This window comes from Colletotrichum higginsianum, chromosome 3 (assembly GCF_001672515.1).
Source record: "Colletotrichum higginsianum IMI 349063 chromosome 3, whole genome shotgun sequence".
Taxonomy (NCBI): domain Eukaryota; kingdom Fungi; phylum Ascomycota; class Sordariomycetes; order Glomerellales; family Glomerellaceae; genus Colletotrichum; species Colletotrichum higginsianum.
The window spans coordinates 4,197,871-4,215,951 of record NC_030956.1 but is presented as its reverse complement, the minus strand read 5'-3'; the positions used below and the strand labels follow the sequence as shown (position 1 = coordinate 4,215,951).

The window sequence follows — 18,081 nt, the reverse complement described above, 5'->3', positions numbered from 1 at the left end:
TGCCGAGTACCTTCAGGGGCGGTGATTGTCTGGCCGTAGGACCAACGAGGTGGAACGCGGTGGACGCAAAAGAAACGGAATGAAGAGGACGAGTGCTAAAGGAGAGTTGGATATCCTTGGGTTGGACGGGGGTATCGCGTACAAAAATCGGGAGTGCTCGACGTCGTCGTCGTAGTCGTCGGTTATGATTCGGTGACTATTCGCGGCCGGTTGGGTAGATGGAGATAAGTGCAGAATAGCCTCCGAACAGGTGAGGTAGCAGGTTGGTACGATACGGATAATCTGCAATGTTGACTTTCCAGACAACCCCCGGACCGTTGACTTGTACGTGGCTCCACTTTTTCACGTCGCCCTCGCATCTTGCAGCAGCAAGCACGGTGAGAAATTAATGTACACCAAGCGCGAAAAACAGTGAAGAGTATACATGTATCCACTCTTCTCAGAAGTCTGCAGGTTTTACGCGACCAGGCAGGACCCTTGTCGCGAAGGGCATGTGTCAGGGAGGCTTCGCTGGCCACGCTGGAGCTGCGCGGCGGGAAGCACATCAGTCCCACTAAGGACTCACGGGCCCGTCTGATTGATTGGTTGAAGTCCTTAACAGGTGCTCAGTCTCATCAAATCAAATGTAGGTCCGTTATGGAACCTTTCTTCTTTTCTGTGCTGGCATGGCATAGCTGGCAATGCTGGATAGAGGAGCAGTGAGAGGAGCTCAGGCACGCTGTCAAGTAAGTCCCGTTGGCTCCTCCCATCCCCCCCCCCCCCTCTACTATGTACTTGTAAGTCTTCATCCCGTCTGTCCATCTGCATCAAGCATAATTCTATTTGTACCATGTTGTTGTACCAAGACCCCTCCCCTGTGCATAGAGCCATGTGCATGGATTGAGCTACTTTTTGTCCTCCCCCCCCTTCCAATTTTAGGGGGGTTTACGACTGGACATAGTATGCTGCTTTCTCTTCCCAATCTAAACCGGCTGTGCATACCTAGGTACACTTCCTCAGGCATGTTGAAAGCTAAGGTAGCTCAGTATGTGACTTCACCAGCCAATTAGACTCCAGGAAAAGCAACCCGCCAACCTTCAACATGCTGGAGAAGTGTCGTAGAAACATGGGACTGCATTTCTTCTCTCACATGCTGATGTCTTACTCTGTAATAGGTAACTTGTCTTCAGCTCTGTCACATTCAAACCAGGCAGTCATGGATTAAGCAAGCTCACTCACCCTGATCGCCGCGGGCTGCGTGTGAGCTTTTCAAGCCTCGGCTGTTCAGATGACCCCAGCTTACACCAGAACAGGTCATCCAATCTGCTAGAACCGACGCTGGTTCCCACCATCTTTGGGCCCCGAAATTGCTCTCACAATCGCCTGTTGACTTAGGTACCTTGGGCCTACTACCTAGGTACCCAGGGTGTTTAATCGCGGCCCCTCACCCAGTCAAGTACAGAATAGTTAACTTCCTAATGTTGAAGCTCAGTACCGATGGAATGGCACCGTTCATTTGCCGCACCGGCCTGGCCTCGCCTAACGTCGAATACCGTCGAGACACGCTTCACGGGCTCTTCAAAGTTAGTACAGACATCAGTTGGAAAGAATACCTCGTCACGAAGTGCTGCTGTTGCAAACGACGCGTGAAAAGATCAAAGTTGAATGCTTGCTTCAGTCATGTTCGCGATATTTGCTGGTGCTAAAACCCGCCCAATGCAATCCCAGACCTTCAAATACAAATAACGACCTTTTGGCCCCGAGCTCTAAGGGGACCTTGACACACGACCAAAAATCGACTCCAACCAAATGAAACACCAGATCCAGTCCTGCCTCGCCCTCCCAACTGCCCAACGGCCATGCTTCCGCTACGCAGAAAAGAAAGCATCGTACAAGCCCAACCTCAAATCCGACTCCCAGTTCCGTTTCCGCCATGCAACAACGCCCTCTCTGAACCGAACCATCCGAATCCCCTTCAAGTGCCGTTGTTGCCGGCCCCCTCAGGGCCGCCGAGCCTTTCTCGTTGGACCATGACGCGCTGGTTGCATATGTCGATGAACATCTCGAACCTCTCAATGATTTGGTCCTTCTCGACAAGCTTTTTCTTCAGCTCGTCCACCTCCTTTTGCTTGTCCTCCTTGAACTTGTCAAACTCCTCGCGGGCTTTGGCGAGTTCCTTCCTCAGATCCGCCCGAATGCGCTCTTCAGCAGTGGGGTGTGGTTTGCTGTAGATCGCTGGTCGGTTTTCGGCCAGACCAGTGGCCACCTTTTGTGGATTCCGGTTGATCGCAGCCCGGGCGTTGTAGATGTCGCGGGGAAGTAGGGGAACGTGAGGGTTTTCGTTTTGGAGTATTTCCAGTGTCTCGTTCACACTAACCCCTGTCGAAGAGTCAGCGGCTGCTCTTTCTCGTGGTGTGGTCTTTGTCGGCTCACCATTCTCTTTGAGAGCCTTGACGGCGGCGACCATCTTGCTGTCTAGCTTGCGAGCGGCTGGGTGGAGCAGCGGGCTTTCGCTCGGCCCGTGGTTGTGCTGCAGATGCTGCGGATCGGGTCGGTATCGGATCGTCCACTGGGTTCGCTGCTCAATAGCAAAGAAACCGAATTGGCAGTCGCATTTGCGCGACGATGTCTTGCGCTTGCGGAACTCGGGGCTGACGCGACTCGGCGGCTTGCCCGCTCTGTCGCACACGAACAGAACCTTCTTGAGGCCAGGAACCGTCTTCTTGGAGCGCCCGATGACGATCGCGTAGCCGACCGATGTGCAATACGCGAGAACACTTTTGTGGACCGCCTCGAGGGTCGGGAAACTGCCTCCCTCCGGAGGTGCGGACATCATCTCCCCCATGGGTGTCCTAGGAACGAAAGGCGTCCCGTCGAGCATTTTGGGCTCGAGGGAGTCGTCACCCTCGGCCAAGGTTTCAACTTCCATGCTGTCCCCATGGTGCTCGCTAGCCTGGGCTGGCGTCTCAGGCCGAGGCTGGGCTGGCTGCTGCACCTGCTGCTGAACTGGGGAGGCCTGCGGCACTTGTTGAGCCTGCTGTACTTGCTGAACTTGTTGCGGAACCTGCTGTATCTGCTGGACTTGAGGAGCCTGCGGGAGTTGCTGCTGTACCGCGGGAGGGGTAGGCTGGGACAGAGTCTGCTGGGGTTGGGGTTGAGGCTGGGCCTGGGCCTGGTGGGAGAGGATCGGTTCGTTCTTGATTTGCTGCTGATTCAAGTTCTGTTGTTGCTGGTGAAGACCGTGTTGTTGATTCAGCTTTTGTTGTTGGGTCAGGGTCTGCTGCTGGTGTTGCTGCGCGAGGTTTTGCTGCTGCTGGCTAAGCGTCTGCTGTTGGCCCAGAGTCTGCTGTTGATGCTGCTGTTGCTGCTGCTGCTGCTGCTGCTGTTGCTGTTGTTGCTGTTGCTGCTGCTGCTGCTGCTGCTGTTGATGCTGCTGTTGATGCTGTTGTTGATGCTGTTGCTGCTGCTGGTGCTGCTGCTGATGCTGTTGCTGCTGCTGGTGCTGCTGCTGATGTTGGTGTTGTTGTTGGTGCGCCTGATGCTGTTGATGTTGGTGTTGCTGGTGCTGATGCTGCTGGCCCAAGCCTTGCTGTTGTCCAAGGCCCTGCTGTTGACTCAAGCTTTGCTGCTGGCCCAGAGCCTGCTGCTGTCCAAGGCCTTGGTGTTGACCGAGGCCCTGCTGCTGAGCGAGGCTCTGTTGATGGCCGAGGCTCTGCTGGGCTCCGAGGCCCTGCGGTTGTCCTAGACTCTGTTGTTGCCCGAGGGCCTGCTGCTGCCCAATACCCTGCTGGTTGCCCAGAGGAAGAAACATGGAAGGCGCGTTTTGGGGCATTTGTTGCCTCTGGGGAGGCACCCTCTGACGGCCAAGGGCGGCGGCATTGGGAACGTGACTCGTCGGGCGCGAGTTCGCGTTGACGTTGCCATTGACGGGGGTAGGGGTCTGGAAGAGATGATGGGGATACTGAGCCTGGGGAGGCTGCTGAGGAGTGTATGCTTGTTGGTAAGGCGACGCGTTATGAGGGCCCGGTGATGGTTTCTGCTGGGCGGGATTCGCGTGTAGAGGCGGGAAGCCTGGGCCGCCGTGGCTGCGTCGAATGCCTGGCTGGGGAAAGGCAAGGCCGGGATGGCTGCTGTGACCCGGCTGCCCCAGACTCGACATCTTGTCGAGGGAAGGAAAAAGTCGTCGACGGTTCAAAGGAGAGGAGGGCGAGAGGAAGGGAAGAAAGGACAGGGTCTGTTTGAGGTCGGACGTGTGTGTGAGGGTGAGGGGGACGCTGGGCGGCGGCGGCGGCGGCGACGGCGAAAGTCGAGAAAAATCTCGAGGACGGCAATTCGGAACAGGCTCAGCGCAGGGCGTGAGCGTGGGCGTCGACGTCGAAGTCGTTACCTCGAAGTCGTTGAGCCTCCGCTATCGTGAAGCAAATCCCCGAGATGCTCAAAAGGATGCAACAAACGAACCCTTGAATGTGGTCTGGGGGTGTCGATAATGGGATTGGGGGGAGGGAGAGGCGTGGAGTGTGTGTGGGTTCTGGGAGGTGTGCACGAAAAAGAAGGGGGAGAGCAAACATGCGAGTGGTGTGCGAGGAAGAGAAGGCGGACATGGAAGAGACCTGGGCGGATGGGGGCGGCGAGGGACGTGGATGTGGACGGGCCAGAGGAGCGAGAGTCAGAGCCTGAGCGAGGAAGCAAAAAAAAAAAAAAAACTCCCCGAGGGAGGGGGGTTGGAAGGGAAGTGAAGGGGGGGGGGGGGCGGAAGGAGGACACTGGCCTGGAGGGAGAAATTTTCTGTGGCGCGGGCCTATTCTTTGGGGCGCTCTCAAACCTCACTGCACTTGGGGCGAAAGACAGGAAAAAAAGGGGGTCCAGACTCATTGGAAGTGAGGTGAGGGAGGGGGTAAAGCGGCCTGAGGACTGGGGCCGGACACAGACTGAACACATCCCGAGAGCCAATGCCACCCGCCTAAGCCGAAACGGACGGCACGTGATCGTTGTTCAGCTACCAAGGGAGAGAGTGATGTCACCGACGTCCTCGCCCCGTCTTTCAGGCCGGGTCTCCCATTGTTGCTGACTGCGCCGGCTTTTTTTTAGCAACCGCCCCCCAAATTCAGCGCGTAAAAACGCGCAGCAGCAGTAGTAGTAACAGCAATAACAACAGACCGCAAAGGCAACGTGTTTCGATTCCAGTGTGGAGGGGAAATATGAGCAGACGAGAAACATCGGATTGTCAATCAAGCACGCGCTCGGCCCATGGAGATGGCCGAAGAAACTGTTAAAAATCGAGAGAGGGAGAGAGAACAGGAGATGAAATACCCATGTCAGAGTGTGTTTTTCTGTTCTGTCCGTCCATTCTGGTTTTATCGGCAAATTTGAGGCTTGTCAAGGGGATACACACATTTACCACGCCCGCCACTAATCATTTATCACAACCTAACCACCCGCTGACATATTTCTACTTACATGACAAAATAACGTGCGGCTGAGGGGGCACCAGTCACAAGTCACATTCGACGTTGGTTAGACGTCCCGACGGCGCAGGTTCGAGGTCGAACTTGGAGACTTTTGACATTGACAGCAGCTCGCTCGACTTGTATGCCTTTTTCTATTCGCACTCCTGGGCCTCCAGCGCGCGCTGTCATGTAGGTTAGGTTGCGCTTGTACCACCTTCCCGTGCAGGTACCTTTCTTGTCGCCTACAACCAGCTCCCGGGGGGGTCTCAGAACACACCCCCCTCCCATCGTACCTCACCCTCAGGTCCCGTCCTCCCTCCTCAAGGAATACTCGCCTGACGGCATCCGACGTTGACATCGTCTATCGTCATCTTTGATCGCAGTATTGGGAATTCGAGCCAAACTCGCGAGTCGCCGCCGCTGCTCCTTATCGTTGAACTCATCCAAGTCGAGCGATACGATCCACACTGCGTCTACGCATAACCGGGTTCCTAACGGCTTGCTACAGCTACAGCATCGAGCTCCCCCTGAAGCCCGCAAATCAGCCCTACCACTCCCCCCCCCTTCAGGAGCTGAATGGCCTGTCTGTGCCTCGGGGTGCTTTTTTGGTGTGTGGGGGAGGGGGGGGGTCCTCCTCCTCACTTGACCAGGTCGTATCCCTGCCACACACTTGAGTCTACACCGACTTCACCGAGATACTCCAAATGCACACCCCTACCCACCTACCAGATGTTCGCGAGACTCTTTCAACCTCACAACTCGGGCCACTGTTGTGGTCCAACATAAACTTTATCTTGGTTCATAGTCCACATGCTAACATTCAGTTGTTTGAGGGCATATAGGCTGGGTTTGATACGGTAGGATAATACAGCCAGCTTGCCTGTCTTGCTCTTGCAGGCATGTATGTATGACTCTTTAATTCAAGTCCGGCATGCAAAGCCTTGTCTTCAGTGCGGCGTGTTATGACCATCAGTCCCATCAGCACGTTTTGGGGTGAGGAAACTAGGTAAGATCGACCTTCTCTTTTTCCAACATTGATGATAGCTGAACGCTGGTTCCATTGGCGCCGAACCCAGCATCATCCATTACTCTTGATTATGATCGTTCCCCGTCTACCACAATGATTCGTCCCTAGACTGGCAAGACCTGCTTTTGTCTTATGACTTCCCTACTACGGAGCTCCCACAATGCGACATGGTATCTTTTGTTCCACCTTTATGCGCCAAAATGTAATTTCACCACAGGTTCTATATCCAAGAGCCCCCATGCGACAGGGAGTCGATATGTATATCACTCGTTTCTCTTCTTCCTCTTGCTAGGCCTCCGCTCCGTTGGTCCGTCCACAAAATGGCCCTTGTCTTGCTGGTGCTGCTTCAGGTTATCCGGTCGATTCTTGTACTGGCTCGTGCAGCCGGGGTACGGACACCGGTAGATCTTGGGAGGCGCCATTGAGTGCTGCAGCTTCTTATGTTTCGCCATGCTACCCTTGAACCACTGGGGATCGCCCTTTGGTTGGTATCCGCAAATCTCGCAACAATCGCTAGCCTTCACCTCCAACTTCTGCCCCGTGCTACTAAGAGTCGCTTGCACAGACTTTTTGGACGGCGCGGTACAAAAGTTGGTTGGTGTGAGCGACGTCTGCAAAATCTCCTTCATGGAGCTCTCGCCGGTCTCGTAAAATAGCGAGATAGCGTTCGCGAGTTCCGCGTCGTTCATCGCTCGCTGAGTGTCAGGCAGGGGCGTCGGCATGACAAGCGGATCCTCCGGCGCCAGGAGAAAACTCTCCCACGGGTCATCGAGCGCTGTTGTTGTGTTTCTGATGAATTCTTCGAGGGCCGCCTCGCCACTCACATTGGCGGTATCCTGTTTGGCGTGCTTGATCGCCTCCTTTTCCCAGATACCGGAAAAGATGGTTCGGGCGAGATCAACACCATTTACATGGTACGATGTTCGAGGTATCTCCTCTAGCAAATACTGATGGTAGAAACAGTCAGACAGCTCTCTTACCTTGGGGACGTAGCTGTCGAAGTATTCTTGCATTGACACGCATCCCTGCCAACAGTGTCAGCACCATACGGTGAAATAGCCTTCGGCAAGACTTACCTTGCCCGCCTGCATCAGCTCCAACTCCGCCCTCCTTGCGCTGCGAATGCTTCCATTGTCGATGCGCATCTGAATCCGCTTTATGTTCGGATCAAGGTTCTCGGCATGACTGAAATCGCGGCGAATCTCGCACCGCCACGTTCTAAAACTGGCAGAGAGGTGTCTGTTCAGGGTCGAACTGTCGGTAGTATCCACAGAATGTTTTGTCCATAGCATAGAGCTGAGGACCTCGGTCGACTCAAGGTTCTTGCTAGGCAAGACGGCGTGTTCCAGCTCTGGTCTCCTGAATCAGCGACAAACCGTATGAGCGGCGTGTACGACTTACCGTCCAAGAAGAAGCGCGCCACTTCCAACAAAATGTCCTTTTTCAATTGATTTCCAGAAGGGGGAGAGGCTGACTCCTTGCCTTTCAGACTTGGTGGCGTCGAAGATACACGCCCATCCTGCTCTGATATCAGTTCATCCAATTCGCCAAGCGACAGATCCAATGGTTGCCAGATCGCAGACGCCACTTCAGCATAATCTGTTCGCTCCCCTGCAGCTAGCCAATTACTGTAACAGAAGGCTTGCGCAAAGAGCTGCTTTGAACGGTTGCGCGTGTCGTCTTCGTGGACAATGAGAGAAAGCGAGTAGGTAACGTGGATGAAGCAGAGCATGTCGACGCTGCTAGTCGAACGGCCACCCTCGAGCAGAACCTTGAGCACAGCGAGACCCCTGTTGGCTATTTCCTGTGATGATACGCTTTGCAATTGTCCCACAAGAGGATTGTGGGTTAGGTGTCGCAGCTTTCTTAGGGATGAAGTGATATGGGTCTTTAGCGTGTCCCACGCTGATCCGACAAGAGAGTTGGCATCGACAGCATGGGCAGGGATGGCCGTGTCTGTTGCTTTCACCAGACCCGAAGCGTCAGACGTCTGTTCAGGGGCGACCGCGCCGTTCTCGTTCGGGCGAAGTGCCGCATCCGAACTTTCCAGAAGTGGGAGCTGTTGGTCGCAGTTCAAGTCGTCCGGGAGAAACGTAGGAAGCGGCTGGAGCATGATATCGTCTGCTGGCAGTTCCGAGATGAAGGCATGTGACGGCATGCTGTAGTTTGAGTAGCGACTCGCATTGGAGCAGCCTCGGGAGAGTAACCCCCCCGAGCTGCCATCAGAGGTCGGCGAAGTGAGGCTAGTCTCGGCGGTCGTCCAAGCACCACTGAAAGCAGAAGCAGGCGAGACGAGGTAACTAGCTGTCGTGTCGGTACTGGCGTTCGATCTGAGCGAATTGCTGGGGGAGAGATTCTTGGCTCGGGCAGTGGGTTGGTGCTGTTTCCGATGCTGTTCGAGACCATAGGTGTGTAGAGACAGCGATGGCCGGTCGGATTTGCCCATGATGCTGTCATTTGTATAGAGGCAGTTCTGCAAAGGCCAGTCGAACGATGGGTCAGGCAACACGGACACGGTCGACTCCAGGCCTGCCGCCCCCATGGCCAATGATACCGCGGGCTCGCTCTCCAAGATGCAACGATGGACATCCATCGGTGTTGGAAGAGGCACCTCGACGGAGTCAATCTCCAAAATCTCGGTGCACGAGGATAGCTCGACTTGTTGAGGTTGAATGCAAGAATCATAGCTGAGTGGTGGAACGGCGGCGATGTCGGATACATCCTTCATGTCGAGGTCTGGCATATGGTTGATTTTCGACCGTTGCCCTAACGAGGAGAAGAAGTTCTTCGCAACGGACATGATCCTACGTCTCTTTCCCGGGTGGCCGAGGCAGCGTTTGCACTTCCCGTCGTTGAACTTCTCGGCCTTGCCACACTCATAACACCAGTACTCGCCAGTAAAGAGCTGGTCGCAGGCGTACAGGTGCCTCAACATGGCCTCGTGATTCGGAAACCTCTTGCGGCAGCGCAGAAGTGGACATTCGAGACGATCAGCCGCCGTCATTTTCTGGGATGTGTTGCGCTGGACGGCGGCCCAGACAATGAACCTGTGCAGTGCACATTGGTCCGGGGTGACGGTACGAGTGCTGCGACGTTAGCTTTCAGCTCGAGATCTACACCATAACGGCCAGCTATGCACCCAAAGTTCAAGCACAGCAGACTTACACGCATGAGGGTGAGCTGGTGGAGTCAATGGAGGAGCAGGTTGAGGATGATGAACTCGTGGAGCAAGAGTCTCGTCGTGGTCGTGTCCGACTGAGGCGGGATGAAGTGAGAGCTCGTAGGGCTGAATGACTCTGGTTCAGCGAACGGCGGTCATCCCCGAAGGTCAACAGCGAGAGTTTCGACTCCATGGTGCTGCCAGGGCCCAGAGCCGGAATTGGAGGTACGATGGCAAGGAAAGCAACGGTCAGTGAAGCGTGGACCAAACAAGGACTGATCCGCCACCCATTTTTGATTTATTTGACCATGAGGTGATTGAATCCTGCAAGATGGGACGTCCTAGAATCCAGGACTCGACAGCATCCCCTAGGACTTGAACGGCGGGTTGGGACTGGCTGAAAATGGCGGCCTCACCCCCCGGGGAGTTGCTGTGCGTGCAGGCGACTGGGCTGTGTGCCCAGCCTGCCAGCTTTGTTGGTCCTGGTCAAAGAGAGGGGAAAGAGACATCCGGTGTGGAGAGGCCCCTCGGCGTCTAGGTGTGTTAAGGTGAGGTAAGCGGGAAATGTGGTGGCAGTGACATGTAGCTACGTTCCGTCGTCATCCTCCGTCCTTTTTGCCGCGTACTTATCAAGAGCAAAGAGGCCCGACCACAATTCGCCAACTTTACCACTCGCCAGCTTCTGTTAAAGTGAACTCGAATGTCGTGAAGATCGGCTAAACAAGAAGCAAACCGAGCGAGTCGAGTCGAGGTGTCTTGCGGCAGCCGGTGTATGTGCAACATTGATGTCAGACCAATCAAGCCGTGGTCTTGTCGAGGCAGTAAGCGAGGCACACTCGGCCAATACATTATCCATCTGACACGGACGAGCTGGACACGGGACTGGTGGATGAGTGGAAGACGAGCCGCCACATCGGCTAGACGCGCTGCCGTGTGAGGTGAGGGTAACCAATTCAGGCACCCGGCGATGTTTTGATGCTGGAGACCGCCTTGCCTTCCGCCTTGGAGACACTGACGCAAGCAGTCGAAAGGCGGGATCGAGCCTTTCCGCAATCTCCATGCCGAAATAGCATTTTAGCGTCCGACCTCGTTGCGCCGCAGGAGAGAAAGTCCTGGGCTGGGCAGTGTCACGGCATGACGTGCCGGGGTTGCTGAGGCTCAGCACTTTGAACCTAGCTGCTGAATACGAGCACGGGGCTGCGGCAAAACTAAACAACAATGCACTCGCTCCGGATCATTCGGTGATATCGAACTGATCCTCTATCCACGCTTTGTCGATCCATCGGATCGGATAACTTCGACAAGCGATGGTGTGCTTCCTGGGGCCTAAAGAAAAGCAATCAAATAGTTTGAGGGGTGGAAAGCCTATGTAGCTTAATCACTTGAGACGGGCACAGTAAACCCAAACATTTGGCAGGGAGAAGAAGTTGTGGATACAACCTACGAAAAACTGCATGCGGGAGACGGTGTTTCTTAGTCCGAGATCGAGAAAGCGAGAGAGGGATCGAGAGGGATCGAGAAGAAGGACAATTGCGCAAATCGTGTACAGCTTCACGGTCTTTGCAATATATACTCCCACACCCATCCAAGTACTCAGCATTCCCCACGGCGACCAGCACTCTGTAATCTTTCTCTCAGCCAACACCGACCCGTTTGCTTGTGCTGAGTCTCATCACGATAACCAAAGGAGTCGCTCTAGACGACGCGACGCTTTCCGTCGTCAATTTTTGCCGCCGGCGCCCCAAGACCAGGGATTGGCTTGTCATCTGGCTCATGCCAGGACCCTGATCCTGATCCGACCAACAGCAGTCCATCTGGTCGTCGACGACAGCACCAACAGGCGATCAGGGGCCACAGGTCCGCCTTACCGCTCGCCCAAACCAATCAACCTTGAACACTGCTCTATGAATGTTGACGCATCTGTCACCGCCGACAAGGAGATATCTGGTCGCCGTCTGCCCTGTCTGAAGCTCCAGTCTGGATAGTTCCTTGTGTCGAAAACAACGGTTTACCGCTTCGGCCGGGAACCATGTAGAACCCCAGCACCTCACCGGCTCTCCCCTAATGTCTTGCCCCCCAGTGGCCCAGGACTGCGACAACTCCCGGCTGATCTCGCCGACCAATCCGCCTTTTGCAAATCCGAGTCTCTCGCCTGGGCATCTGCCGGTGTCGTGGGTCGGGTCCGCGACGGACGGGCCACAGCATGCTTGAGGGGCGTCTAGACGATCAGTTTCGGCCCATTCGGGATGAGGTCGGGTTATGTATGGATTCCTTCTTTCGACATGCAATGCATTCGAGCATTCTACTTGGCACAAGCAGCACGGAGCTGCTCCAATTCAGGCCAAACAGCGAAAGAGGGGCTTTCTTTGGGGAGACGATCTCCAAAGGCACAGTAGCATACGCGCTGCAAACTCCTTACCCACTGTTTCAGATATCCGGCGCGTGGGCGGATCGTCGCGACCAGGCGACTTTGTGCGTTCCGAGCACCGCATGCTAGGGATTCATGTTGCATGCTGACGCAACCTAACTAGGTATTGTACATAAACGGCAACAAAGAGAATATGGGCCCCCCGCCTTCTACATCATTGCCGAGTCGAGAACCCGCGATGCTGTCCCAGAGGGAAGGGGGGGGGGGGAGGGTTCAAAGACACCATCGTGATATGCGGCTACAGCGGCCCATCTGTCCGCCAGTCTTCTCTCCACCTCGGTAGCGCTTGCATATCGTGTCATGCTCGCGTGGTTACGAACCAGTTGCTTGGGGCGAATGGGAGTCTTGGACCAACTTTGGGGCAGCAGAAACACCCCTGCTCGACTGTTAAGCCCCCTCCGGAGCGTCCATCAGGGGCTGGGCTATGCGGGGATTTGTTTTAGCCCATTCCCGCTTGCAGAAGTGTGTTACAGAAACGCCTATCGACTGGGTCCAGCATCAGGTAGATGACATTGGCAGGCCGCAGACGATCCCGATTTCTCTTATCGATTTCATTTGTGAGAACGAAACAATAGGATGCCGTTGACCCAGTACTGCTTACTAGCTAGCTAAGCTTGTGACCTCGCCGTATCCATGCCACCGATCAACCGTTGATTCTACGGGTAACCCAAATGCCGTTCTTGACACTGCTGGTGGTCATCGCCGAGCTCGTCAGCCAATGACACACTCAAGGCCGGGACCAATAACACGTCGACGGTATCGTCCAGACCAAGAGCTATCAGTGCCTGAATCTGGCCTCGATTCGAGGCATTAGTCTGAGGTTGTCAGCAATGACTGAATCTAGGCTGTTCGACATTTCAGCTTTATGGATGTTTCTGGGTCATGTCCTCCCAGCATGCCTTACCAAAATACCTGGATTCCTGTACTGGCCCCGTTTGTGTGGTCGCAGGACTCATCTAGTGGCGCTGCTTCTCATCTCGGGCATTTGACTGTGAGCCGCACCAGACCGTTCATCCCTATAGTGTGCCTGATATTCATCTTCAAGCCGAGACATGATGCCGACTGGTAGAGACCGCACTTCTAAGAGAAATGTAAACCCAACGTCCAAATTTTGATTTGGCATACACGGTGAAGTCTCCAGTCTTCTTCAAAGCCCTTGGCTTTTGCATAGAGCTGATGTTGGTCGCTGCGTTATTCCCCCCAGTGTCGACGTGGAGGAATGCCCCTCTCTGGGACCATTTAGGACCTGCTTGCTAGATAGGAAATGTCATTTCCCACATTCCAACGCAAGTAGATCTCCAACCGACCTGGTGGGATGGACAATAGGCAAAAAGGACGACGTATCTCGTCGCCGCGCTGTCTCTGGCAACCCGCCAAGGAGCCGCCCGTCCTTCAGCTCCCCTCTGATAATCCGTCCGACGGCAACCAGCACTTGGCGATTCGCCTGATATAGTACCGAAAACCCCCTTGAAGTAAAGGCCGGCTTTTGATATTCTCTTCGTCGTTTCCAACATGATCTGGGTTAAGCAGGCCGTAGAGCTAGCTGCGGCATCCTTCTGGGTGGCTACTCATGCAATCGGACGACAAAAAAAGCCGGACTCCTATAAATGGGATGTGATAGAAAATACCTTTGTTAAGTGCAGATAGGGGAAAGTACCGCTTATCATCGTTGGCCCCAAAACACCTGACTTGATCATAACTTTTTTTTTCATAATCCGGCTTTTTTTGTCACCCGCCGGACAGCATCACCGTCACTTTTTTCCCTCAATAGCGGCGTGCTCGCGTAGTCAAACCCGAGCCTTTTCGGCGGCAAGGCCGGGTTCTGCCAGGACACCAGCGGTCAGGTATTTGCGATGTTTGCTAACCCGGCCGAGGCCTACCCGCCGAACTGCAACCCTGTACGGTTTGGCTCCGTAGTAGGTACGTGATACGCCAGGCGACTTTCAAACCGTGCATGTGACAACAGCTCGCAGCTAACACTTTAGGCGTGCAGCATCGACCTGCCAGAACGGTGCCATTGTCAGCGGGCTGTCTTGGTCGTCGTCGTCGATGACGACCACGACGACCCCTGGAGCGACCTCAGAACTGAGCATGCCGCCGGGCACGTCGATTACGACCGTCGGGACTACAGTTGTCAGCGCCGGGCCGGGAGGCAGCGTTCTCACCATGGTCCCAAAGCTCCAACGGTCCTAGCATGACGGTGCCGCCGCCGTTCGTGGCCCCGACGGCGGGTGTCGTGGTCAACAGTACGCTCACGCTCCGCCCCGGTCTTTACACAGACGCCGACTTTGTGACGCCGGCCGGGGCCACCTGCCGAGTCATTTCCGAGTCTTGGATTCTGGGACAGACCACGCTTTTGCCGGCCCGCGTCACTGGCATATAAGACGAATTAGTATGCAGGTGACTATGAAGCCGGGGGTGAGTCTTGGAGCAATTCTTTCATCTGCTTCTACGTGAAGCATGCGTGTGTTGCATGGGGTGACGGAAAGTTCGAAGTCATGTCTATGGTGCACGTCGTTTCGGCAAACCTACGATGAGACGGATCTACCGAACAAAAGAACGAATGCCACAGGCCAATTCAAAGTGATTTATCACCGTGCCCGATGACATTTCCAATGCCACGAACCTTATCACACTTGTTCTATCTTTCATTGGCGTTGCAAGGCCGATTCCAACGTCACTGTGCAGGGCTTCTTATCTTGCTTTGCTTCTAGTCGCGGCTTGCAGCTCGCAGCGTCGCATCTTTATGAGACACCGCCGCCGACGGGCTCTCTTCGCTGACCCGGTGTTATTTATCGGCATTAGCCGTACGGCAGATTGACGGCAGCGGGCGACGGCTTTACACTTGCAAGGATATTGCTGGAGCTGTTGGTGGAACTCTTTCTGGGGGATCGGACGTGGTTCTTGAAGCGAGACTCACAAGAGCGGGTGGCAGTCGCGAAGAGGGGGGGGAAGCTCATCACCGGGTAGGGCGGTCAGGCATCTGTAGGATGGGATGGCATGGCATGACTTGGATGGATATCGATATTGGCTCCCGCCCTCTGGTTTGTTGTGCCATGTATTCGGTCATCGTCTCAATTTATTCGAAGTCTCTTCCCCGCCATCATCCCTCACCGGCTTTCGTCATCGCCGACGTTTTGACAGTCGATCCGAGGCATAGTAGGTACGGTAGGAAAAGTAAATAACGGTAGACTCTGAATCAGCGCCCTGCGTGTTTCTCATGGAAGAATATGAACGAAGACGAAGGGGGCACACCTCGCCTCGGAACTTGGATGACAACGGCAGCAGTACGGATACCACCGCCAGGAAAGGACCAACAACTTCTTGGACGCCCGGCCCAAGGCTGCACCTTGCCTTACTCGTACCATTGCCCGGGTCGAATTGACTCGCCAGATTTTGGCTCGAGTGACTTGCTCATCTGCTCGCCGGCCGGACCAGCCGCTGCTGCCAGCCGGCCAGGCATACCCGCTATCTGTCCCAAGATATGTAGTCCAATCCGATCCAATTCATCCCACCCCCTCCAATGACGCCTCTGCCCCCCAACACCCAACCACCATAGACAACAGTCCAAGACCTCGGGGTGACGCCAGAGACACAGCATCTTGCAGAATCTACCCAGATACACATGGCCTTCGCCGATGTCACCACCCATCACCCAGCCGGTGTCTGCCGAGGGGGGTGAGTGGATGGGTGGGTGTTGCGAGAAGTCTGATACGAATACCAGAGATACGACACCTCACCTCACGTCTTGTTGGAAGATGAGAAAGCAACCTGCTTCCGTACGCAATGCATGGCCTGTGCATCGACGGGTGCTTCGCCCACAAAGACAATGCCGGGGGGGTGGGGGGTGAAACCGCTGCGAATGACGAATCTGCGAAACCAACGGCGACGCCAACGACCGCGGATAGACAAGGCACCAAAATCCCCCAATATAGAATGGCTGGGTCTGGGCCATCCCATCGACGGACGGGGACCGGAGTCGACGACCAGGTATGAGAGAAGCGAAGGAAGAAGTCACAGCCATGATGCATCGGATCACGTCGCGGACGAGGACGGAACTGGATGGACTGCACGACTGAGCTGGAGTCACTGGACACCTCCAACACCATGGAACGCAGCGGACCCCCCACCACCCCTTGGAAGTCTGGGCAAGGTCACAGACTCGCTGTAAGTGTGCAGTTGCCCCCACCTCCACCCACTATCCGGGCCAAGAACCTCGTCCGTTGGTCCCAGACGATGGCAGATGCTGGCCTTGTTTAGGCCTGACAAGCCTTGGCGGCGGACCCCTCCAGCATGATTGGCGTGGTCGCGGTGCCGCGTTATCGAGCGCGTCAGAAGCTGGGAAAGCTCCAATGACACGGCGGCAGAGCTCCAAGAGAGACCCTCACCAAAAAAAAAATCCATCTGCAAGACGGCGGCGGGTGCGGATTTGCCCTGCTTCTTGCAGTAGCAGCATGTATGTAGCCTGGGAGCCTGTTGCTGCGGCGGCATCCTTCCCACCGCTCATCAGCGGCAGCACACACGCGACATTGGCGCTATCGCTGTCGCTGTCGCCGTCACTGTCGCCGGGGCTCGAAAGCGCCTTGCCGGGGTGGTGCGTGTGTCTGTGTGTTGTGAGTGTTCGCGCGTCCCTTTGTATCTCTCACACTGGCATCAACACAGGAAACAGATAGACAGGCAAGGGGAGCCTGGAGAGGGGAGAAGCAGCTGGGCAGTGTGCCAGCCGATCCGATGATACGGATGGATAGTGCGGATAATAGGGTTGATATGGTAGAAACACACCTCACATCTACACTACACTAGCTCGCCCACATGCGTCAAGCCACCAACAAAAACCAGCGCATCGAGACGGATACATCACAAATACACACATGGATAATGGGGGGTTTCCAGGCGGAAAGATAAAACAACAGTACAAAAGAAAACCAAAAGAAAACCCCCAACAAGATGCCTCCCCCCCCTGGCTCGAGCTGAATGAAAAGGGGATTCTTGTCACCCAAAGTAGCCAAAGTGGCCTCGCTGTGCCGTAGCTAGCGGCGGAGGTACCTTCGTTTCGACGTTGGTTTGAAGGAGGTTCCCATTCGCAAGCGCACACGACGACAATCTTGTGTCTTTTTTCCCCTTCCTTCTCCCCGTCCCCATCCATGCTCATCCCATGCCCATCATCTCCCCGGACCGTCCAGCCCAGGCCTACCACTCCTACTTAACCAAAGTCCACCCACTCTTCAAAAATTTTCTCTCTTGTCTGCAGATTTTTATGTCCCAAGCCTTTTTTATTTCGGTTTCTTTCCTGTCTGGTTACAATTTCCCATGTACTGATTGGTACTACCAGCCTGCAGGACGTAGGGCTCACGGAACCCAACCAACAACCCCCCCCCCTCTTACTCTCTGCTTAATACTTTTTGCTTCAGCCTTGGGTTCCTCCTCCTCCTCCTCCTCCTCCTCTTCTTCTTCTTCTTCTCCTCCTCTACGGTTCTCGTTCCACTCCGCCGTTCTTGAGCCATATCTGCAACTTGGGACGGGATCCCCGACGACGGGTGCGTGGGCGATACATCTACCAGTCCGTGTGCAAGTCCAACGGCGGCCGGCAGAGCCAACAGACAAGTCCAAGACCAAGAGACACAGACCCGACCAGACCAACCTTACCGGCGATAACTGCCTACTAATAAAAGCAAAACGGCTTAACGCAACGGGAGTCATCGCACGATTTTACCCTTGCGAATTCCAGCCACCAACAAACCCTCAAAGACCAGCGTGGACCACGTCCCGCTACGTATTCTTGGGGGTCTGTCTAGACGAGCTTCCTGGAGGTTATATAGACGAACCATCGATCCATGTTCTGCCCCTCTTACGGCGACAGGGTCTCACTCTCTCACTCATCAGTCTTCACACACGCACGCACACCTCACGAGACTAGCATCCGTCTTGAGCCCGGCGCTTATCGTCTGTCGCCAGCTGCTACCACTAAGAAGCTAACCACACCCAACCTTCCCCCCCGGCTTGCTGCAGCCAATCGAGCCGGCGTCATTGTCAACCCGTT

The 18,081-nt window shown here is 55.1% G+C and overlaps 5 protein-coding genes across 5 annotated transcripts; 2 read left to right on the top strand and 3 right to left on the bottom strand.

The window, feature by feature from the left end:
- Window positions 1-1,954: 1,954 nt before the first annotated feature.
- Window positions 1,955-4,138, bottom strand: CH63R_04787 (Mutator-like element; the record flags this gene model as incomplete). The annotated part of the gene is made up of 1 exon (XM_018299762.1): window positions 1,955-4,138. The coding sequence occupies one exon, from the start codon at window positions 4,136-4,138 to the stop codon at window positions 1,955-1,957; it is 2,184 nt and encodes a 727-aa protein (XP_018161008.1).
- Window positions 4,139-6,716: 2,578 nt separating this feature from the next.
- On the bottom strand, window positions 6,717-9,806 carry CH63R_04786 (Zinc finger protein; the record flags this gene model as incomplete). The annotated part of the gene is made up of 4 exons (XM_018299761.1): window positions 6,717-7,478; window positions 7,530-7,804; window positions 7,855-9,500; window positions 9,619-9,806. 4 exons carry the CDS (start codon window positions 9,804-9,806, stop codon window positions 6,717-6,719), a joined length of 2,871 nt encoding a protein of 956 aa, XP_018161007.1.
- Window positions 9,807-14,014: 4,208 nt separating this feature from the next.
- Window positions 14,015-14,209, bottom strand: CH63R_04785 (uncharacterized protein; the record flags this gene model as incomplete). The annotated part of the gene is made up of 1 exon (XM_018299760.1): window positions 14,015-14,209. The coding sequence occupies one exon, from the start codon at window positions 14,207-14,209 to the stop codon at window positions 14,015-14,017; it is 195 nt and encodes a 64-aa protein (XP_018161006.1).
- Window positions 14,210-14,235: 26 nt separating this feature from the next.
- CH63R_04784 (Wsc domain-containing protein) lies at window positions 14,236-14,424 on the top strand (the record flags this gene model as incomplete). Its single annotated transcript, XM_018299759.1, has 1 exon — window positions 14,236-14,424. The coding sequence occupies one exon, from the start codon at window positions 14,236-14,238 to the stop codon at window positions 14,422-14,424; it is 189 nt and encodes a 62-aa protein (XP_018161005.1).
- Window positions 14,425-17,196: 2,772 nt separating this feature from the next.
- Window positions 17,197-17,958, top strand: CH63R_04783 (uncharacterized protein; the record flags this gene model as incomplete). The annotated part of the gene is made up of 2 exons (XM_018299758.1): window positions 17,197-17,218; window positions 17,453-17,958. The coding sequence occupies 2 exons, from the start codon at window positions 17,197-17,199 to the stop codon at window positions 17,956-17,958; spliced, it is 528 nt and encodes a 175-aa protein (XP_018161004.1).
- Between the last annotated feature and the right edge of the window lie 123 nt (window positions 17,959-18,081).